General features: G+C 42.1%; 1 protein-coding gene across 1 annotated transcript in view; it reads right to left on the minus strand.

Moving 5' to 3' along the window:
* Nucleotides 1–1,080: 1,080 nt before the first annotated feature.
* Nucleotides 1,081–24,394, minus strand: part of LOC308081089 (heat shock factor protein 2-like) — a 25,868-nt gene continuing 2,554 nt past the window's right edge. The window contains exons 2-13 of the mRNA XM_080457487.1: nucleotides 21,454–21,562; nucleotides 19,613–19,740; nucleotides 19,217–19,344; nucleotides 17,583–17,658; nucleotides 16,561–16,622; nucleotides 15,512–15,575; nucleotides 13,076–13,218; nucleotides 11,840–11,943; nucleotides 9,597–9,942; nucleotides 6,204–6,291; nucleotides 4,355–4,424; nucleotides 1,081–2,742 (exon numbers count right to left, since the gene is read on the minus strand). Coding sequence (XP_080313613.1) covers nucleotides 1,697–2,742; nucleotides 4,355–4,424; nucleotides 6,204–6,291; nucleotides 9,597–9,942; nucleotides 11,840–11,943; nucleotides 13,076–13,218; nucleotides 15,512–15,575; nucleotides 16,561–16,622; nucleotides 17,583–17,658; nucleotides 19,217–19,344; nucleotides 19,613–19,740; nucleotides 21,454–21,562 — 2,364 coding nt within the window. The 3' untranslated portion in view covers nucleotides 1,081–1,696. The remainder of the gene's footprint in view (nucleotides 2,743–4,354; nucleotides 4,425–6,203; nucleotides 6,292–9,596; nucleotides 9,943–11,839; nucleotides 11,944–13,075; nucleotides 13,219–15,511; nucleotides 15,576–16,560; nucleotides 16,623–17,582; nucleotides 17,659–19,216; nucleotides 19,345–19,612; nucleotides 19,741–21,453; nucleotides 21,563–24,394) is intronic.

Raw genomic sequence — 24,394 nt, forward strand, 5'->3', positions numbered from 1 at the left:
TTTTCAATAATTTTGGACTAAATGATGAACCTCCCCTCCAAATCTGGTAACTCTAGCTCTTACGGTTTCTGAGAAAAAAATACTTGAATTTGAGTTTTTTCACTTTTTCATTCAGCGGATGGGGAAATTTAATGCACTAATAAATCAATATAAATTAAACTATTTAACCAATCTCTTAGCAAAATACAAGTGCACGATTCCCGGTGAAGCCGGTCATTTTGACATATGGCACTAAATTGGGAAAAATAAACTGTGGGAGGAGATGCAGCCCGAAATAAAGTTTATCTAGAAATAAAGTTTCTCTATAACAATAGTCTGGTTGCCCATTCGGGCAACCACACTAATAACTAGTAGTTAGTGGATAACTACTAGGATAACTAGTAAAAGTTAAACTGTAGAGATGCTCCGTTACCTTTTTTTTCAGACCGAGTACGAGTACTAGTACTCCATTTTGAGCACAGCTGTTAACAATGTGATGTAAATACCAGCGGCCGTCAATGTTTTGGTATCGGGTCAGAGTATCGAGACCTTTTTGCCTCGGTCCCAGCCTCACTCATCTGCGAAAAGAAGAGCCTGGTCACGACCTAAAGCAGCGAGTGTCTAGGAAGTCCTGAGTATTTTTTGACCAATCACAACACTCGTTTCATTCATGGAGAATGTAAATAGATTTGTAAAGCATCAACGTCATTTCCTTGGGCTCCGTCAAATTCAACCGTTTCCGGTTGTCACTTCCTAGACAACCAACAGCCCAGGTCTTGCTCAGCGTGGTACACGAGTAGGTACAAGAGTAGGTACAAGAGTAGGTACACGAGTAGGTACACGAGTAGGTACACGAGTAGGTACACGAGTAGGTACAAGAGTAGGTACACGAGTAGGTACACGAGTAGGTACACGAGTAGGTACACGAGTAGGTACACGAGTAGGTACAAGAGTAGGTACATGAGTAGGTACACGAGTAGGTACACGAGTAGGTACACGAGTAGGTACACGAGTAGGTACACGAGTAGGTACACGAGTAGGTACACGAGTAGGTACAAGAGTAGGTACAAGAGTAGGTACATGAGTAGGTACACGAGTAGGTACACGAGTAGGTACAAGAGTAGGTACATGAGTAGGTACACGAGTAGGTACACGAGTAGGTACACGAGTAGGTACAAGAGTAGGTACAAGAGTAGGTACATGAGTAGGTACACGAGTAGATACAAGAGTAGATACACAAGTAGATACACGAGTAGGTACACGAGTACCGAAACCAGTATCGGTATCGGAGCAACCCTATTAAACAGTGTGACTGGCGCAAAGACAGGCTGTCCCCTGGTAGACAGGGGCGCCTGTGTCCTCTAGAGGGCGCTCAGGAGACAGTTCACACAGTGTCCTCTAGTAGGGCGCTTAGGAGACAGTTCACACAGTGTCCTCTAGAGGGCGCTCAGGAGACAGCTCACACAGTGTCCTCTAGAGGGCGCTTAGGAGACAGTTCACACAGTGTCCTCTAGAGGGCGCTCAGGAGACAGCTCACACAGTGTCCTCTAGTAGGGCGCTTAGGAGACAGTTCACACAGTGTCCTCTAGAGGGCGCTTAGGAGACAGTTCACACAGTGTCCTCTAGAGGGCGCTAGAGGACAGTTCACACAGTGTCCTCTAGAGGGCGCTGTGGGGAAAGCTCACACAGTGTCCTCTAGAGGGCGCTAGAGGACAGTTCACACAGTGTCCTCTAGAGGGCGCTGTGGGGACAGCTCACACAGGTAAAACAGGGTTTCCTCGCTGGCCTCAGCCTCGGTCAGAGGCTCCAGACGGATGAGGGAGGAGCTGCGAGGAGCTCTCTGCTCCTGCCGCTCCTCCAGCAGGTCTGTAGGGGGCGCTGTGGAGTAGTAGGAGGAGTGTAGGAGCAGGTCTGTAGGGGGCGCTGTAGAGGAGTTTAGGAGTAGGTCTGTAGGGGGCGCTATGGAGGAGTGTAGGAGCAGGTCTGTAGGGGGCGCTGTAGAGGAGTGTAGTAGTAGGTCTGTAGGGGGCGCTGTAGAGGAGTTTAGGAGCAGGTCTGTAGGGGGCGCTGTAGAGGAGTGTAGGAGCAGGTCTGTAGGGGGCGCTGTAGAGGAGTTTAGGAGCAGGTCTGTAGGGGGCGCTGTAGAGGAGTTTAGGAGCAGGTCTGTAGGGGGCGCTGTAGAGGAGTTTAGGAGCAGGTCTGTAGGGGGCGCTGTAGAGGAGTGTAGGAGCAGGTCTGTAGGGGGCGCTGTAGAGGAGTTTAGGAGCAGGTCTGTAGGGGGCGCTGTAGAGGAGTGTAGGAGCAGGTCTGTAGGGGGCGCTGTAGAGGAGTTTAGGAGCAGGTCTGTAGGGGGCGCTGTAGAGGAGTTTAGGAGCAGGTCTGTAGGGGGCGCTGTAGAGGAGTGTAGGAGCAGGTCTGTAGGGGGCGCTGTAGAGGAGTTTAGGAGCAGGTCTGTAGGGGGCGCTGTAGAGGAGTGTAGGAGCAGGTCTGTAGGGGGCGCTGTAGAGGAGTGTAGGAGCAGGTCTGTAGGGGGCGCTGTAGAGGAGTGTAGGAGCAGGTCTGTAGGGGGCGCTGTAGAGGAGTGTAGGAGCAGGTCTGTAGGGGGCGCTGTAGAGGAGTTTAGGAGCAGGTCTGTAGGGGGCGCTGTAGAGGAGTTTAGGAGCAGGTCTGTAGGGGGCGCTATGGAGGAGGCCTGCTGCTCCACACCGCTGCCGTCCAGGAAGGCCAGCAGGGGGCACTGTGTGTACTGGATCAGCTGCTTATCTGGAGGAGAAAAACAGTGTGAAGTGAGTGGTGCCTTTGATGAGTTAATTTCATGAAGCTATATGAACTAGAGGAACAATGTTAAATCCCTGTCCATAAATTTCAAGGCTGCTCAACAGGAACACAGAGGGGGCGGGGCTTAAGCAATTACAGCCTGTCCCTATTGGCTGTCTAAGTGCACCTAGCAAGTTCGGGAAGTTTACCATGATGGGAACTGGAGTTATGGCTGTTTAAAGCCCAGCCAATAGGAACACAGAGGGGACGGGGCTTAAGCAATTACAGCCTGTCCCTATTGGCCGTATAAGTTCACCTAGCAAGTTTCTGAAGTTTAGCATGCTGGGAATTGGAGTTATGGCAGTTTAAGCCCAGCCAATAAGAACAAAGAGGGGGCAAGGCTTAAGCAATTACAGCCTGTCCCTATTGGCCGTCTAAGTGCACCTAGCAAGTTTCGAATATCAGCATGCTGGGAAAGGGATTTAATGGCAGCCAATAGGAACACAGAGGGGGTGGGGCTTAAGCAATTACGCACTGTCCATATTGCCCGTCTAAGTGCACCAAGCAAGTTTGGGAAGTTAACTATGCTGGGAACTGGAGTTAAGGCTTTTTAAAGCCCAGCCAATAGGAACACAGAGGGGGCGGAGCGATGGTGCGCATCACATCTGACCCTCTGGAGCACTTCAAGGGTGCGTGCTGAGCCCTCTCCTCTACTCCCTGAACACGCATGACTCCTACACCATCCTGAAGTATACGCTGATGACACCACAGTGATGACACCACAGTGATGACACACCACAGTGATGACACACCACAGTGAGAGGTGGGATTATCAACAACGATGAGTCTGCCTACAGAGATGAGGTCAGTTGGGGGCACGGTGGCGCAGTCGGTAGCGCTGTCGCCTCACAGCTAGAAGGTCCTGGGTCCCCGCCGGGGACGCTGGGGGCGTGTCCTCTCCTCCGTGTCACCAGCGCCCATACCCTAGGTGGGGTTGGTGAAAGGGCCTACTCTGTGTGGAGTTTGCATGTTCTCCCCGTGTCCCCTAGGGTAGGTACCCTCACAAAAACATGCAGTAATCCTGGTCACTATACGCCTGATGGAGGGGAAGGGAACTGGTTGGAATAACGTGTTCCTTCCACGCGCTACATCCTACCGGGGAAACTCCCCCCTGTCAGGTGACAAGGAGGTCAGTTGGCTCTCATGCATTGAAGGAGGCATGAGCTCCACCCTAGGCCCGGGAAAATAAAAGCCTACAGCGGGCGGTCCGTCAGTAGAACGCACAACGGGAGGCGAGCTCCCCTCGCTCCAGGAACTGTACTAAACCAGGTGCGTACGTAGTCCAAGCTCAGCGCTTTGACTACGCATGGATATGCTATGAGGAAATATGTAGATGTAGATCTCTTTTTCTTCCTTCCCTTTCATGATGACTCCTATAGCTCACACACCCAGGATGTCTGTTATGATCATTGTTAACATGATCATGTTATTGTTAACTCTACATATAACTGTATGTTAACATGATCATGTTATTAACTCTACATATAACTGTATGTTAACATGATCATGTTATTGTTGTTATTGTTGCTTTCAAACACATTCCGGTCAGCAGACTCACCTGTATTGTGTTCCGTCTCCAACGTGTCTCTGATCAGCTGTTCACTGCAGTCCTTAGAAACCACAAAGTCCTACAATAGAACCATTAGAACCATTAGAAACCACAAAGTCCTACAATAGAACCATTAGAACCATTAGAAACCACAAAGTTCTACAATAGAACCATTAGAAACCACAAAGTCCTACAATAGAACCATTACAACCATTAGAAACCACTAAGTCCTACAATAGAACCATTAGAAACCATATAGTCCTACAATAGAACCATTACAACCATTAGAAACCACAAAGTCCTACAATAATAATAATAATAATAATAAACTTTAATTGTATAGCACCTTTCATGACATGAAATGCAGCTCAAAGTGCTTTACAGAGCAAGAATACAATTACAGTTACAACCAATTTAACAATAAAGCAAACAAAAATAAAATAAAATAAAAGCAAAAGCATAAAACAACATTAAAATAGGCAATACAGTGAGGAATTAAAAATCAACCAAAGAATCAGCTAAAAGCAAGAGTGAAGAAATAGGTCTTGAGCTGTGCTTTAAAGCTATCGACAGAGGCTGCCTGTCTTAGGTGTAATGGGAGTTTATTCCACACTGTCGGTCCGTAAAAGCAGAATGCTGCTTCACCGTATTTTTTATATGTCATTGTAGGCACCTCGAGCAGGTCAGCACTTGGAACATATCTCTCTAGGCAGTCATAGAGGTAGGAAGGTGCCAGACCATTTAGAGCTTTATAAACTATTACAATAATTTTAGAATCCTAAAAACAACCGGGAGCCAGTGTAGTGAAGCTAGAACTGGAGTGATATGTTCTCTCATCCTAGTTTTAGTTAAAATTCTGGCTGCCGCATTTTGAACAAGTTGTAATCTGTCAGTTGTTTTCTTTGGCAGGCCAGAGTAGAGTGCGTTGCAGTAATCAAGCCGAGAGAAAACAAAAGCGTGGATCAACGTTTTTGCATTGTCTAACGACAGATAGTCTCTAATTCGCGCAATATTTCTAAGATGAAAGAAAGCAATCTTGGTGACATGATTAATGTGTGTATTAAAATTCAATTCAGAATCGATAATAACCCCCAGGTTCTTTACTATGGTGTTACCTTCAACAGCCAGGTTACCAAGTCTACTTATTATTGATTCTCTCTGCTCACTGGAGCCAATTATGAGAACTTCTGTTTTATCCTCATTTAGCTTAAGAAAGTTCTCACTCATCCAGCATTTTATACTGGACAGAAAGGTCAACAATGGGTCTAGAGCACAGGGGTCGTCTGGAGCTACCGAAAGATACAGCTGGGTATCATCAGCATAGAAATGGAAGTTCACACACAAAGTCCTACAATAGAAACAGGTTGGCGCAATAACCCCACGTTTGCAACTACTTTCGCCTGCGCACTTCACCGGGTATGGTCTAGTATATATAGTTATATTACCTCATCAGTAAAGTGTTTAAAGAACAACATGGTATTAAATAGTTAGTTTTTTTTATATATATATATAAAACTATATATATATATATACACAGTTACATATAAATGATATATAGTTATATTACCTCATCAGTGAAGTGTTTGCAGAACAACATGGTATTAAATAGTTAGTTTTTTTTATATATATATATAAAACTATATATATATATATACACAGTTACATATAAATGATATATAGTTATATTACCTCATCAGTAAAGTGTTTAAAGAACAACATGGTATTAAATAGTTATAGTTTTTATATATATATATATATATATATATATATATATATATATATATATATATATATATATATATATATATATATATATATATATATACAGTTACATATAAATGATATATAGTTATATTACCTCATCAGTGAAGTGTTTGCAGAACAACATGGCCTGGAAGTCTTCCAGACTACAGTCAATGCTGTCCAGGTAGTCCATCAGCTCCACCCTGAAAACACAACAACATTTATATTTAAATTAATTCATTTGTACACATTAGTGTTAATCTAACTCAGAAGGGTGTTCACTCAAGAATGTTGTTTTTCTTTATTTCTCCATAATTGTACTGAGTAGCAAATCTAACAATGCATCACTTCCCAACCGACCATGTTTTATCACGCCATGCATGTTTAATAATAAAGTTTGACTTCATGATCATCAATAGTTATAATCAATAGTTTGACTTCAGTATCATCAGTGTTGGGACTAACAAGTAACAAGTAACGCGTTACTGTAACGCCGTTACTTTTTTCAGTAACTAATACTCTAACGCATTCTTTTTTTAATTCAGTAACTCAGTTACCGTTACTACATGGTGCGTTACTCCGTTATTTTTTATATAGTATTTATATATACAGCGAGGCGAACAGTGACTGAGAATTGTACTTAAGTACAGTACTTGAGTAAATGTACTTATTTACTTTACACCAGTCTGTGTGACTGTGTCACATGCGGAGATGCGCTGTGAGTGGCTATGCAAGGTCTCTCTCTCTCTCTCTCTCTCTCTCTCTCTTTCTTTCTCTCTCTCTTAACAGCTGTGTGTGTTTCTGGGACTAGGAATACCACGATAACGCAATGGTGACTATGAACCACGTACCAAAACCCTTTGGAGGCTGCTTTTCCCAAGCTGAAATCTGCACTTAAACTGCAAGGCTGCATGGCTGTGTTGTTGAACACACACAGCTTAACGTCGGGAAAGTTACACGACTCACTCGCCCAGGTGGTGTCAATAATAGGCTACTAATCACCGTAATCGTAACAAAATTCAGAATCACAGCGCTGCCTGTTTCGGATTCCGCACGTTAAAGTATATTAATTCATTTGTTCGTCTATTTATTAACTGCTACTGCAGTCGCTGCGGTACATGAAAACTCCTGTTACAGTCAAGGATCACCTTCATCCTGGTGTTTGCACTTTCTCCATTTACGGTCCATACATCTATATAAACGTTCAGATTAAAATGCTTTTTATTGAACAATACGGATGACACAGGTACTTCTGAGAGCCCGTATATACATGTAACATCCGTGGCCATGGGATAAGCTTTATATTTGAAATATGAACGTTTATGTAGATGTACGGGCCGGGCCATAAATGGAGAAAGTGCAAACACCAGGTTGAAGTTCATCCATGACGGTCGTGACAGTCGACCGTCGTGTATCCATGGCTATTACTCCCTCTAACATTTCCCATGTTTTTAGTTTATTGAAATAATGTCATGCACATTTTCCAGTGCATAGCCTACTGCAGGCCTTGTTGACTAGATTTAGAAGAGATTTTGAAGCTCTTGCTCCTGAAATGATCGATTATTTTTAAGGGGAAAAGCCATCATTTAACATGCAAGTCAATGGGTGAGAAGCAGAGATTGCCAGGCGCAAATGGTAGTGTAGGTAATTAATGTATTTGTGCAAGATGACCCTGCTACTGTGTATAAAATGTGTATATTACTCGTTCATCATGGTTCATGTTCAAATAGCTCAATCCAAAATATAATGCTGTAGGCCTAAGTGTTAGGCTGTATTTACACACCTGCTTGTAATTAATGCTTAACACATTGATTGCCAAGAACGAGTTAACTCGTTTTTACTCGTTTTTAAAATCCATCACTTCATTGCCAAGATCGAGAAAATATATATTTTTTATTTATTTTTTTATTTGACCCAAAGACCAAGGAGATATGATTAGTCGAAGATCTAGACTCCTATCCACTTCCTTGTTAACTTAAAACTTTAAAATTTTGTATCTCAGCTCCTGAGTACTTTTTTTTTTTTTCAATGAAAAATCTCTGGCAATAAACTGCAAAAAATCTGAAATAACTCTGGCAATCAATGTGTTAAACATAATTATGACCGGTATTTTTTATCAGATGTCTGATAAATTTGAATCATTCCGGACATTGGGACCAGCAGGTTACAATCCTATAGCGCGACCCCTGGTATAGACCACATTGCTTAGCAGAGTTCAGTGATGCAAATGCATGTCATGTTGATCAACAGATTGTATTATTCTCCAATGCAATAACAGTACTGAAATGAAGGCTATAAGGGCAATAATGGGAGCCCTTTTTTTTTAAGTAACTAAAAAGTTACTTTTCACAGTAACGCATTACCTTTTGGTGTAAGTAACTAGTAAAGTAACTGAGTTACTTTTAAATGAAGTAACTAGTAATGGTAACTAGTTACTGGTTTTCAGTAACTAGCACAACACTGAGTATCATCAATAGTTTGACTTCATGATCAACAATAACGTTTGACTTCATGATCAACAATAAAGTTTGACTTCATGATCATCAATAGTTTGACTTCATGATCATCAATAGTTTGACTTCATGATCATCAATAGTTTGACTTCATGATCATCAATAGTTTGACTTCATGATCATCAATAGTTTGACTTCATGATCATCAATAGTTTGACTTCATGATCATCAATAGTTTGACTTCATGATCATCGATAACATTTGACTCATGTCTGCACAAGAACGTCTACTGTCTGTCTGTCTGACTTTTGATTGATTGATTGAATACTTTATTAAAGGGGTTAGGTTAACTCACTGAGTGCCAGAATTATTTCTGGCTATGTTGTCCCAGTGCCAGAGAGTTTTTCAAAGAAATAAAAAGTGCTTAGGAAGCGAGATACAGCCCTTTTCAGTTATAAGTTAAACAAGGAGTGGATGGAGCTGCAAATCTTAAGATAATGATATCTTGGGTTCTGAACTTATTTTTCCAAAAGTTTGTTTTTTACTATTTTTTAAAAAACGCGTGAAACACGTGATTGGCACGTTGCACCATAGCGGTAAAACCCGTGAAACACGTGATTGGCACGTTGCACCATAGCGGTAAAACACGTGAAACACGTGAATAGCACTCAATGAGTTAAGCCTTTGACAGGGTCCAGTTTGGAATTGCAGCCTCCTGAATGTATTCTTTTAGGGCAGTTTTTAAAGAGAGTAGGGTTTTACACTCCCCCAGCTGTTGGTACGCAAAAGCGCCTCGCGTCGTCTGATGTGCCAGATGTGAAGCTCTCGGCCTGGCTGAGGTTAAAGCTAGACCCAAAGAGAATGGATTCAGTTTTTCCCAGGTGTAATGATAGTTGACAGTTTGTTATCAGAGAGCCAGATGAGGATCGTATCGAGTTCAGAGCTGAGAGTTTTTTCAACCTGCAGCCTGTCCCTGTCCGTGTGTGTGTGTGTGTGTGTGTGTGTGTGTGTGTGTGTGTGTGTGTGCGTGTGTGCGTGTGTGTGGTTGAACGTACTTCCCCAGCAGGTTGATGTTCTGTGAGATGGCAGCGTTGCTGTCGTTCATGATGGAGTCCATCATCTTGAAGGGGTCTTCAGCGCTGAGACCACCCGAGGGCTTGTTGATCTGCAGAGAGCTGCTAGAGGGCTTGTTGATCTGCAGAGAGCTGCTAGAGGGCTTGTTGATCTGCAGAGAGCTGCTAGAGGGTTTGTTGATCTGCAGAGAGCTGCTAGAGGGTTTGTTGATCTGCAGAGAGCTGCTAGAGGGCTTGTTGATCTGCAGAGAGCTGCTAGAGGGCTTGTTGATCTGCAGAGAGCTGCTAGAGGGCTTGTTGATCTGCAGAAAGCTGTTGGGCTCCAGGGCTGTCAGGATTACAACATGTAAGTTGTTGCGTTTTTAAACATTAAAGTAACTCTATAACTAAAATATAAAATCAAAAACACCTTAAATATTGTATTTATTTTAGAAACAGTTCATCTTTCACTCAAGAGGAGCATCGCCCGTCGCAGGTTGATGATGGTTGGTGATCAAAACAATATACATATATATTCTTTTGACAAATGACCATCAACCTGCGACGGGCATTGTTCCTCTTGAGTGAAAGATGAACCGTCTCTAAAATAAATTAAATATTTATTTTTTTAAATTGCTAATTTTAGTTATAGAGGGCAATGGACCCTTCGCTAAACCCCACCCCTAAAGCGATTGTCCGATGCTAGGTTAGCAACCGTTGTTAAGCTGACATACGGTCTGGCAAGCTTCCGTCACCTGTCATAGCTGTCAGTGTTATTTCGCCCACACACACACACACACACACAGTCATTTGCAACATAATAGCAAGAATAGGAATAACGCAATGGTGACTATGAACCAGCAACAGATTCCATGTACCCAGAAAACAGTTGGAGGGTGCATCTTTCACCACTTTTCTCAAGCTGAACTCTGCACTTAAAGGTATAGTTGGCAACATTAAGCCTGTATTTGAAAAATACCTCTATATATATATTTTGCATTTTTTCCCCTCTATCAGCCACTATATAATGATGCTGGGGTGTTTTCCTGCATTGAAAAACACTCCTCTTTCTGAAATCCGTATTTTCCCTACTATTTAGGTTAAACATCCGGGTATCCGGTCCGTAAATTAACGCACGCATGTGCGCATCCGTGCGCGTCCGTGTCCGTGTGGACTTTTTACTTTCGGTTTTAAAATGCTCTCAAACTTCGTTTTTGATGCACATAATTTACTTTTCAGACAGCGTTTTGATAGAATTTAGTTGTTTAACTTCATATATGTGGTCAATTTGTCATGAAAGAGCCTATTTAAAAATAAAAATTCAGAGAACCGGCAGGGGCGGGCAGTTCCGCGAATTGTATCCGAATAAAGTAACCTATATTCGGCATGGACGGTTTAGAAGTCTCCTTGACTCTATGGAAGTCCTCCGTGCGACACCCGCTGGTGGTCGGGGAAACGAAATGCTGGATTTTTTTCCTTTGTTTATCTCTGAATCGCCTACAATCCCTTTAAACTGCAAGGCTGCAGGGCTGTAGTTGAACACATACACAGCTTAACGTCGGGAAAGTTAAACGACTCACTCGCCCAGGTGGTGTCAATAATATTAATCACGTGATCGTGACAAAAACAATAATAAACAGCGCTGCCTGTTTCGGATTCCGCACATTAAAAGAATATTAATTCATTTGTTCGTCTATCTATTAACTGCTACTGTAGTCTTGGATCAACTTCAACCTGGTGTTTGCACTTTCTCCATCTATATAAACGTTCAGATTTCAAATATAAAGTGCTTACCCCATGGCCACGGATGTTACAATTATGTACAGGGCCTCTCAGAAGTATCCGTATCTTCCGTATTGCTCAATAAAAAGCATTTTAATCCGATCGGTGGCAAATTTTTCATAGAGTTATAATGTATCAGAGTGAAATACACCTACCAACCGATAGGGACACGCAGTTGAAAGCATATGGAGAAAATACGGAGATAATGGCCATCAATCGGATTAAAATGCCTTTTATTGAACAATACGGATGATATAGGTACTTCTGAGGGTACATAAATGTAACATCCGTTGCCATGGGGAGAAGCTTTATATTTGAAATATGAAGGTTTCTGTAGGCTGTATGTACGGGCTGGGCTGTAAATGGAGAAAGTGCAAACACCAGGTTGAAGTTCAGAGACAGACGACCGTCGTGTATCCATGGCTAGTTAATGGATGATGTAATGATTGTTGACAGAGCCTTACCCCTCCTCTCCGTCTCGTCCATGTTGTGAGCTTGTAGATCTGTTATGTCTGCTGCTTGTAGATCTGTTATGTCTGCTGCTTCCACCTCCACGACCTCCACATCTCTACAGGAACAGTGAGACACACAACAAAGCAGAACCACTAAATGACCTGCAGCTCATCACACATACACTACTAGGAGAATGGGCAGGTCTTCACCAGGCCGGGTGGCTTACCCAAGACTGTATTAGTTAACTCACCCAACACTGTATTAGTTACCAGCCGCAAATCTTTGAAGTCGATTACAGGCAAACGGTACGGAAAATAAAAAGCCTTTTTTGACAGTCACATGACTCACAAGACCGTTTGACACTGAACCCCTAATTACTCCTGATGAGCAGGTTGGTGCCTTGCATGGTTTCCTCCTCCATCGGCGTGTGTGTGTGTGTATGCGCATTACATTCTCTCTCTCTCACACGCACACACACGCACACACACACACACACACACACACACACACACACACACACACACACACACATTGAACTGGCTATTTTGGAAACGGTAACATTTATAACGTTTTTTAACCCATTAACACATTGACTGCCAATCGCGTAGATCTATGCGAAGTGGTGTTTTTTTTTTCTTTTTTCGAAAGGAACAAAAAGCGCACTTTCTGAAATTTTCGATCCACTTCCGTTTCCGGTAGCACCACCGGAAACGGAATTATCCGGGTTCCGTTTTTTCGATCCGCTTCCTGTCTAGGACTAAACCTATAAGTCGATTATCTCGGTTGTTGTTTTTCTCCTCGCTGATCACTGTTTAGCGTTCACCGCTGTAGCTTCAAGATGGCGGATCGCAAAGCGAAGCGGTCTTCACTGCTCGTTTCACACAGATCCCCTGTGTGTTTAGAACCAAATGAACGCGCACTTTTAACGTATTTAGCGAGGTCTGTGGCGACATGAAAAAAACAAAAAAACTACAATAAAACGCTGGCACTGGTGAGTACATTATGATATTAAACTCTGACAGCTAGACTGAGAGACAGACAGACAGCTAGGCTGAGAGAGAGACAGACAGACAGGCAGGCAGGCAGGCAGGCAGACAGACAGACAGACAGCTAGACTGAGAGAGAGACAGACAGACAGACAGACCAGCTAGCCTGAGAGAGAGACAGACAGACAGACAGACAGACAGACAGACAGACAGACAGACAGACAGACAGACAGACAGACAGACAGATATAAACGGTCTCACCCTTCATCTAGGACCCTTAGGGTGCTCTCTGTGATGTCATCCGTCACGTCTCCTCCTGGCTCCTCCCCCTGCGTCAAGTCACATATGATGACATCATCGGTTATCTCCGCCCCCTTTACGCCGTTCAGACTGTTGACAGCAGACTGAGGAGGAGGAGTCACAGAGAGTCAGTCAGATAATATACACTTTACACATAAAACCATGTAGGAGACACAGAGAGTCACATATACAGCTGTCAGAACCTTCTCTAAAACACCCTGGACAACGCTCCACACGTCCTAGACTCTTCTCTCTTCTCTAAAACACCCTGGACAACGCTCCACACGTCCTAGACTCTTCTCTCTTCTCTAAAACACCCTGGACAACGCTCCACACGTCCTAGACTCTTCTCTCTTCTCTAAAACACCCTGGACAACGCTCCACACGTCCTAGACTCTTCTCTCTTCTTTAAAACACTCTGGACAACGCTCCACACGTCCTAGACTCTTCTCTCTTCTCTAAAACACTCTGGACAACGCTCCACACGTCCTAGACTCTTCTCTCTTCTCTAAAACACTCTGGACAACGCTCCACACGTCCTAGACTCTTCTCTCTTCTCTAAAACACCCTGGACAACGCTCCACACGTCCTAGACTCTTCTCTCTTCTCTAAAACACCCTGGACAACGCTCCACACGTCCTAGACTCTTCTCTCTTCTCTAAAACACCCTGGACAACGCTCCACACGTCCTAGACTCTTCTCTCTTCTCTAAAACACCCTGGACAACGCTCCACACGTCTTAGACTCTTCTCTCTTCTCTAAAACACTCTGGACAACGCTCCACACGTCCTAGACTCTTCTCTCTTCTCTAAAACACCCTGGACAACGCTCCACACGTCCTAGACTCTTCTCTCTTCTCTAAAACACCCTGGACAACGCTCCACACGAAAACACCCTGGACAACGCTCCACACGTCCTAGACTCTTCTCTCTTCTCTAAAACACCCTGGACAACGCTCCACACGTCCTAGACTCTTCTCTCTTCTCTAAAACACCCTGGACAACGCTCCACACGTCCTAGACTCTTCTCTCTTCTCTAAAACACTCTGGACAACGCTCCACACGTCCTAGACTCTTCTCTCTTCTCTAAAACACTCTGGACAACGCTCCACACGTCCTAGACTCTTCTCTCTTCTCTAAAACACCCTGGACAACGCTCCGCAGGTCCTAGACTCTTCTCTCTTCTCTAAAACACTCTGGACAACGCTCCACACGTCCTAGACTCTTCTCTCTTCTCTAAAACACTCTGGACAACGCTCCACACGTCCTAGACTCTTCTCTCTTCTCTAAAACACCCTGGACAACGCTCCGCAGGTCCTAGACTCTTCTCTCTTCTCTAAAACACCCTGGACAACGCTCCACACGTCCTAGACTCTTCTCTCTTCTCTAAAACACCCTGGACAACGCTCCACACGTCCTAGACTCTTCTCTCTTCTTTAAAACACTCTGGACAACGCTCCACACGTCCTAGACTCTTCTCTCTTCTCTAAAACACTCTGGACAACGCTCCACACGTCCTAGACTCTTCTCTCTTCTCTAAAACACTCTGGACAACGCTCCACACGTCCTAGACTCTTCTCTCTTCTCTAAAACACCCTGGACAACGCTCCACACGTCCTAGACTCTTCTCTCTTCTCTAAAACACCCTGGACAACGCTCCACACGTCCTAGACTCTTCTCTCTTCTCTAAAACACCCTGGACAACGCTCCACACGTCCTAGACTCTTCTCTCTTCTCTAAAACACCCTGGACAACGCTCCACACGTCTTAGACTCTTCTCTCTTCTCTAAAACACTCTGGACAACGCTCCACACGTCCTAGACTCTTCTCTCTTCTCTAAAACACCCTGGACAACGCTCCACACGTCCTAGACTCTTCTCTCTTCTCTAAAACACCCTGGACAACGCTCCACACGAAAACACCCTGGACAACGCTCCACACGTCCTAGACTCTTCTCTCTTCTCTAAAACACCCTGGACAACGCTCCACACGTCCTAGACTCTTCTCTCTTCTCTAAAACACCCTGGACAACGCTCCACACGTCCTAGACTCTTCTCTCTTCTCTAAAACACTCTGGACAACGCTCCACACGTCCTAGACTCTTCTCTCTTCTCTAAAACACTCTGGACAACGCTCCACACGTCCTAGACTCTTCTCTCTTCTCTAAAACACCCTGGACAACGCTCCGCAGGTCCTAGACTCTTCTCTCTTCTCTAAAACACTCTGGACAACGCTCCACACGTCCTAGACTCTTCTCTCTTCTCTAAAACACTCTGGACAACGCTCCACACGTCCTAGACTCTTCTCTCTTCTCTAAAACACCCTGGACAACGCTCCGCAGGTCCTAGACTCTTCTCTCTTCTCTAAAACAAAAAAATATATAGATATATATACAGACCTGCTCCTCATAGATCTGATGGATGTATTTCGGTTTCTTTCCATTGCTGTTCATAAGGATGGGTCTGGAGGAACACACACACACACACACACACACACACACACACACACACACACACACACACACACACACACACACACACACACACACACACACACACACACACACACACACACACACACACACACACATCAACCGCTTCATGAACAACATTCTTATATTGTTTCACCATTTGTAACTGTAATCTATGTATTTTATAGATTACATATAGATTATATTTTATACTTGGCTGTAGCTGGTGCACTACACCAGCTACAGCCAAGTATAAATCAGGCATAGATCTATAGATCTAAGCCCCCTAAAACTATCCTCTATATGTCTGTTCCTACAACTAACCACAACCTGAATCTTTTTGGAATTGTAAACGTATCTTTAAAATATATATTTTAATTTATGGTGGAATGATCCTCCGTCGTATAATACACTAGGATGAATTATCTCCACTTAAACCATCTGTACTTGATACAACAGATCTGTCTAAAAATGTTACAAATGTTCGCTTTAAAATATATATATATATATATATATATATATTCAAAGATGTGCACAAAATAAGGTTCACGATTTTTCAAAAAAATAGCAGATCTACAAGCTCATAAGCACGGCACTCGGTGCCGCGCTGAGCTTGTAGATCTGCTATTTTTGAATAGCCAAAGAATTTCCACCAATACTTTCCCGGACTTTCCCGGACGGATTAAGAGTGCATTTAGTACGATCTTATTTCACTTATTTCACAAACACATTTATTATACATACATTATTACACAAATACATTGTAGCATAAAAATATAAATATATATATAAATACATGAGCCCAAAACAGACACAATAGTCGTGACATGTAATTATCATATGGTCCCATCTCTATATCATATATCATATCAAGATGATATCAGATCAAGATGATATCAGATCACAATCCAGAACCATATCTAATTAGATATAGATAGATTATAATAAGGGTCTATTGGCCACTAGAGTTATATTACCTTTTGCGCTTCAGGTTCAGGATGTGGTTGTTCTGTACCAACGTCACGATGAAGTGAATCAGCTGGAAATAAATTCATGTTTACATTATGAAACATATCAATGTTTACATTATAAAACATATCAATGTTTACATTATAAAACATATCAATGTTTACATTATGAAACATATCAATGTTTACATTATGAAACATATCAATGTTTACATTATAAAACATATCAATGTTTACATTATAAAACATACAAATGTTTACATTATAAAACATACAAATAATACCAGCCTGTAGGGGGAGGTAGAGAGTAACCTATTATAATACCAGCCTGTAGGGGGAGGTAGAGAGTAACCTATTATAATACCAGCCTGTAGGGGGAGGTAGAGAGTAACTTATTATAATAGCAGCCTGTAGGGGGAGGTAGAGAGTAACATATTATAATAGCAGCCTGTAGGGGGAGGTAGAGAGTAACATATTATAATAGCAGCCTGTAGGGGGAGGTAGAGAGTAACATATTATAATACCAGCCTGTAGGGGGAGGTAGAGAGTAACATATTATAATACCAGCCTGTAGGGGGAGGTAGAGAGTAACATATTATAATACCTTTGCTCTAAGTGAAACCTGTGTCCAAACCCAATGTTGAATAAATGTGACTAACAATAGCATAATGTAGTCGTGTTTTTCATCAGAATTAATGAATAAATGCAAACAATTTTGTTTGCGCACGCGCTCCCCTGGCCTAGCACCGGGCCTAACTTTTTTCCTGCAGGAAACCCTGAGTAAGTGTTACTGGATAATACGTAATGTAATATAAATATGATATCAATAATCATACAGTAAAAGTGTTTCTGGATGCAGATGCACAATTGTAATAAAACAGTACATTCTTATTACCTGATTTATTAGGCCTACTGAAAAAAAATTCAAACTTGCAGAGCCTTTTAAAACCTTCCCCAGAAAATATTATTATCATTATTATCAATATTATTATTGTTATTGTTATCATTATCATCATCATTATAATAAATACCTTCTTAATGAGCTGTTGTTGGTGAGCATGTTTCTGTCTTAGGTCTGACATCTCCCTCCACAGCGCTTCATTCTCCCTAGTGGACAGACAGAGAAAAGACATCATATAAACTATAAACTATATTTATAAACTTCATTCTCCCTAGTGGACAGACAGAGAAAAGACATTACATTACAGTCATTTAGCACTCTTTTATCCATAGAGACTTACAATAAGTGCATTCAACATAGGTAGGCAAGGAAACTATTATCTCCAGAAGTATTAAGTAAATTCTCTTCTAAAACAAGCAACTAAGAGTATATTTAGCGCTAAGATAAAAGTGCAATATATCAGTTACCTGCTTTCTTAAACAGATGAGATAATGCGCGGCACATCAGACGACGCGAGGCGCTTTTGCGTACCAACAGCTGGGACAGGAATTGCCAAGCTTTTATTTTTTAGCAAAACTAAAAAATAAAAGCCTGGAGATCGAGGCTAGGAATTTACTTCCTGAAGCCACACTCACACAATCACGCTAAAGCACGCGTCGGCCCCATGTACAGCCATTAGGCGCAGGAGGAGGGGACGCATGCTGCACGTGATTGTGTGAGTGTTGCCTCGCATCCTGACACAGACACGCTGCGACTCGCAGCACGCAGCCAGCAGCGGCTGTGTTACAGGCACTCGTCACCGATGATTAAAGGAGAATTCCGGACATTTTAAGTGTTATCTTTGATGTGTCGTTACTCACCTACCGACGTAAACAGTGGCATTGTTTATTTCCAGATATTCCCCTGTCGTCATATTTTCAAACCTGGCAACTTGGTGTTGCCATGTTGAGAAACAAGCAACTAGCGTTAGCTCGTTCGTCATTAGCGGTAGCCTCTCAGGAACTTTCACTGCATGTTTGACTATCATCAGACTCCACAATGAGTAGTAGTAGAGAAAAAAATAACTTTGCATCGGTTATAATAGACGAATTTCCCTATGACACGCGCTCCCATTATGACAACGGAGGAGGTTGAAAATATGACGACAGGGGAATATCTGGAAATAAACAATGCCACTGTTTACGTCGGTAGGTGAGTAACGACACATCAAAGATAACACTTAAAATGTCCGGAATTCTCCTTTAACGCACCGTGATGGTGCAAAGTATGCCGTGAACGTCCAAATCTGGCAGATAAAAGCAGCGCAGCACACCAACCTTGGGGGGTTCACCAAACGGCGTGGGGAAAAAAACGGAGAAAATCGGCGGAATTTGGAAGCAGACGTCCTTTTTTCTCGCGCAGCGGCCAAATACATTGTGGGGGTCCTTGACATGAAACAGTTTGAGAAGCACTGATACAGAAACATACGTTTTTTTCAGAATACTGTTGTGATTTAGAAGACATTTGTAGAATCAGCTTCAGGTCTTAATGCTCTAAGTAGCCCTGGGGCAGAAAGGCCCTTCCACCCCACCTAGGGTATGGGCACTGATGACACGGAGGAGAGGACACGCCCCCAGCGCCCCCGGCAGGGAATCGAACCCAAGACCTTCTAGCTGTGAGGCCACAACGCTACCGACTGCCCCACCGTACCCCCCCCCACCACCGCCCCCCCCCCCAACCACCGTGCCCCCATGTCTGTCTAATAAAGCACTGAATGAGTCAAACCGTTTCATGGCGGTCAGTCTGGCGTCCACCGCTTCCTGTTTCCCATGAACGGTCTGAACACTGGACAACAGCCTGGACAGATCCTCCTGTCTGAGCTGTCTGTCCTCTGGAGGACGAGTGGACGACACCTGACACACACACACACACACACACACACACACACACACACACACACACACACACACACACACACACACACACACACACACACACACACACACACACACACACACACACACACACACACTTTGTTGGGAGGTGGTGCTCTCTAAAATAAAGTACTGCACAACGTTAGTATGAAAAAGGTTTAAAAACTATCCCTCCATCCATCTATCTATCCCTCCTTCCCTCTTTATCTCTCCCTCCCTCCCTCCCTCCCTCCCTCCATAGTCCTACCTTCCTCTTGATGTGTTGTAACAGTTCATCTTGTCCGTGTTTAAAGTAAGGATGTTGAAACTCCACTGGTCCATCTCTCTCCTGTTTCACCATGCCTGTGTCCATGTGCATCACCTTATGAAACCCATCTATAAACATATTAATATATATATTATTATTATTATAATAATAACCATGCCCGTGTCCATGTGCATCACCTTATGAAACCCATCTATAAACATATTAATATATATATTATTATTATTATAATAACCATGCCTGTGTCCATGTGCATCACCTTATGAAACCCATCTATAAACATATTAATATATATATTATTATTATTATAATAACCATGCCTGTGTCCATGTGCATCACCTTATGAAACCCATCTATAAACATATTAATATATATATTATTATTATAATAATAACCATGCCCGTGTCCATATGCATCACCTTATGAAACCCATCTATAAACATATTAATATATATATTATTATTATAATAACCATGCCTGTGTCCATATGCATCACCTTATGAAACCCATCTATAAACATATTAATATATATATTATTATTATTATAATAATAACCATGCCCGTGTCCATGTGCATCACCTTATGAAACCCATCTATAAACATATTAATATATATATTATTATTATAATAATAATAACCATGCCCGTGTCCATGTGCATCACCTTATGAAACCCATCTATAAACATATTAATATATATATTATTATTATTATAATAACCATGCCTGTGTCCATGTGCATCACCTTATGAAACCCATCTATAAACATATTAATATATATATTATTATTATTATAATAACCATGCCTGTGTCCATGTGCATCACCTTATGAAACCCATCTATAAACATATTAATATATATATTATTATTATAATAATAACCATGCCCGTGTCCATATGCATCACCTTATGAAACCCATCTATAAACATATTAATATATATATTATTATTATAATAATAACCATGCCTGTGTCCATGTGCATCACCTTACAAAACCCATCTATAAACATATTAATATAGGTATTAATATAATAATTATTTTTGCAACAAAACAAAATTGACAGAACTCCTACAGATTGTGTCCAAACATCACACAGATCGGTACACAGTATCTCTATAGTCATTAAACCAAACGGGTCTTTCACATTTCTCATATTCCATCCTGATTGGCTAAGATGGTGGCGCTATAACAGGCTGATTTGTGTTTTTATCTATAACTGCACCGATCTGTGTAAAACTTTGTATGAGCACTCCCTAGAGGTCAAGGAAAAACCTTTGCCCTGCATTTTTCACATCTGCCTTTTATAGCGCCACCAGGAGGCCGACTTATGTAAAACACATGTTTTTATATTACTCCTTCATATGTTCCAAATATCACATAAATCGGTACACATGGTCTCTATAGTCATGTGATCAAGACGGATCTGTTTGTTGGTTTGAGGTATTCCATCCTGATTGGTCAATATTGGAATCTTAAGTTTGCATCCGTTTTGAAACAAACGCCTCAAACACAGCGTACGATTTCCCTAAAACTTCACATTGGCCTGTTACAGCGCCACCAGGAGGCCGATCTTTGCAAAACACATGATTAGCTATTACTCCTAAAGATGTTAATGTTAATAACAATGTTAATAATAATAATAATACTTACACATGTTGAGTTGTATGAAGAGGCCATATTGTTGTGTTTAAAGAACTTGTTATGTTAATAATAATAATAATAATAATAATAATAATAATAATAATACTTACACATGTTTAGTTGTTGTATGGAGGCCATATTGTTGTGTTTAAAGAACTTGTTATGTTAATAATAATAATACTTACACATGTTGAGTTGTCGTATGAAGGAGGCCATATTGTTGTGTTTAAAGAACTTGGGCAGGATGTCTTTGGCAAAACGCTGCTCATCAAGAACCAGGAAGCTGTTCCCCTCCTGGTGACACAAAGGGTTAACATCATTCATATTAATTAGCATCATTAATAATTAACACATCGTTAATAATAATAATTAACATCTCTACACAACGTCCAGCTGTGTGTGTGTGTGTGTGTGTGTGTGTGTGTGTGTGTGTGTGTGTGTGTGTGTGTGTGTGTGTGTGTGTGTGTGTGTGTGTGTGCTCTTCTCAGAGGAGAAAGGGACAGTGTGTGTGTCGGTCCATTCAATTTATTTTAAAGCATTGTAAATTTCATCGACTAGAACTAAAACATGCTGGTCGACTACCTATTTTACACCGACAAACTGTATAAAAACTAATCTATGAAGACTAACACTATGACTATATATAGTGACAACTAAGACTAGTGGAGAAGAGATCCAGTAGAACTAAGACTAGGGGAGAAGATATCCAGTAGAACTAAGACTAGAGGAGAAGAGATCCAGTAGAACTAAGACTAGAGGAGAAGAGATCCAGTAGAACTAAGACTAGTGGAGAAGAGATCCAGTAGAACTAAGACTAGTGGAGAAGAGATCCAGTAGAACTAAGACTAGAGGAGAAGAGATCCAGTAGAACTAAGACTAGAGGAGAAGAGATCCAGTAGAACTAAGACTAGAGGAGACGAGATCCAGTAGAACTAAGACTAGAGGAGAAGAGATCCAGTAGATCTAAGACTAGAGGAGAAGAGATCCAGTAGATCTAAGACTAGAGGAGAAGAGATCCAGTAGAACTAAGACTAGAGGAGAAGAGATCCAGTAGAACTAAGACTAGAGGAGAAGAGATCCAGTAGAACTAAGACTAGAGGAGAAGAGATCCAGTAGAACTAAGACTAGTGGAGAAGAGATCCAGTAGAACTAAGACTAGTGGAGAAGAGATCCAGTAGAACTAAGACTAGTGGAGAAGAGATCCAGTAGAACTAAGACTAGTGGAGAAGAGATCCAGTAGAACTAAGACTAGAGGAGAAGAGATCCAGTAGAACTAAGACTAGTGGAGAAGAGATCCAGTAGAACTAAGACTAGAGGAGAAGAGATCCAGTAGAACTAAGACTAGTGGAGAAGAGATCCAGTAGAACTAAGACTAGAGGAGAAGAGATCCAGTAGAACTAAGACTAGAGGAGAAGAGATCCAGTAGAACTAAGACTAGTGGAGAAGAGATCCAGTAGAACTAAGACTAGAGGAGAAGAGATCCAGTAGAACTAAGACTAGTGGAGAAGAGATCCCGTAGAACTAAGACTAGAGGAGAAGAGATCCAGTAGAACTAAGACTAGTGGAGAAGAGATCCAGTAGAACTAAGACTAGTGGAGAAGAGATCCAGTAGAACTAAGACTAGAGGAGAAGAGATCCAATAGAACTAAGACTAGAGGAGAAGAGATCCAGTAGAACTAAGACTAGAGGAGAAGAGATCCAGTGGAACTAAGACTAGTGGAGAAGAGATCCAGTAGAACTAAGACTAGAGGAGAAGAGATCCAGTAGAACTAAGACTAGTGGAGAAGAGATCCAGTAGAACTAAGACTAGAGGAGAAGAGATCCAGTAGAACTAAGACTAGAGGAGAAGAGATCCAGTAGAACTAAGACTAGAGGAGAAGAGATCCAGTAGAACTAAGACTAGAGGAGAAGAGATCCAGTAGAACTAAGACTAGAGGAGAAGAGATCCAGTAGAACTAAGACTAGAGGAGAAGAGATCCAGTAGAACTAAGACTAGTGGAGAAGAGATCCAGTAGAACTAAGACTAGTGGAGAAGAGATCCAGTAGAACTAAGACTAGAGGAGAAGAGATCCAGTAGAACTAAGACTAGAGGAGAAGAGATCCAGTAGAACTAAGACTAGTGGAGAAGAGATCCAGTAGAACTAAGACTAGAGGAGAAGAGATCCAGTAGAACTAAGACTAGTGGAGAAGAGATCCAGTAGAACTAAGACTAGAGGAGAAGAGATCCAGTAGAACTAAGACTAGTGGAGAAGAGATCCAGTAGAACTAAGACTAGTGGAGAAGAGATCCAGTAGAACTAAGACTAGTGGAGAAGAGATCCAGTAGAACTAAGACTAGAGGAGAAGAGATCCAGTAGAACTAAGACTAGTGGAGAAGAGATCCAGTAGAACTAAGACTAGAGGAGAAGAGATCCAGTAGAACTAAGACTAGAGGAGAAGAGATCCAGTAGAACTAAGACTAGAGGAGAAGAGATCCAGTAGAACTAAGACTAGAGGAGAAGAGATCCAGTAGAACTAAGACTAGTGGAGAAGAGATCCAGTAGAACTAAGACTAGTGGAGAAGAGATCCAGTAGAACTAAGACTAGTGGAGAAGAGATCCAGTAGAACTAAGACTAGAGGAGAAGAGATCCAGTAGAACTAAGACTAGAGGAGAAGAGATCCAGTAGAACTAAGACTAGAGGAGAAGAGATCCAGTAGAACTAAGACTAGTGGAGAAGAGATCCAGTAGAACTAAGACTAGAGGAGAAGAGATCCAGTAGAACTAAGACTAGAGGAGAAGAGATCCAGTAGAACTAAGACTAGTGGAGAAGAGATCCAGTAGAACTAAGACTAGAGGAGAAGAGATCCAGTAGAACTAAGACTAGAGGAGAAGAGATCCAGTAGAACTAAGACTAGTGGAGAAGAGATCCAGTAGAACTAAGACTAGAGGAGAAGAGATCCAATAGAACTAAGACTAGAGGAGAAGAGATCCAGTAGAACTAAGACTAGAGGAGAAGAGATCCAGTAGAACTAAGACTAGTGGAGAAGAGATCCAGTAGAACTAAGACTAGAGGAGAAGAGATCCAGTAGAACTAAGACTAGTGGAGAAGAGATCCAGTAGAACTAAGACTAGAGGAGAAGAGATCC

The sequence above is a fragment of the Gymnoscopelus braueri genome, assembly GCF_963280865.1.
Source record: "Gymnoscopelus braueri genome assembly, contig: SCAFFOLD_55, whole genome shotgun sequence".
Taxonomy (NCBI): Eukaryota; Metazoa; Chordata; class Actinopteri; order Myctophiformes; family Myctophidae; genus Gymnoscopelus; species Gymnoscopelus braueri.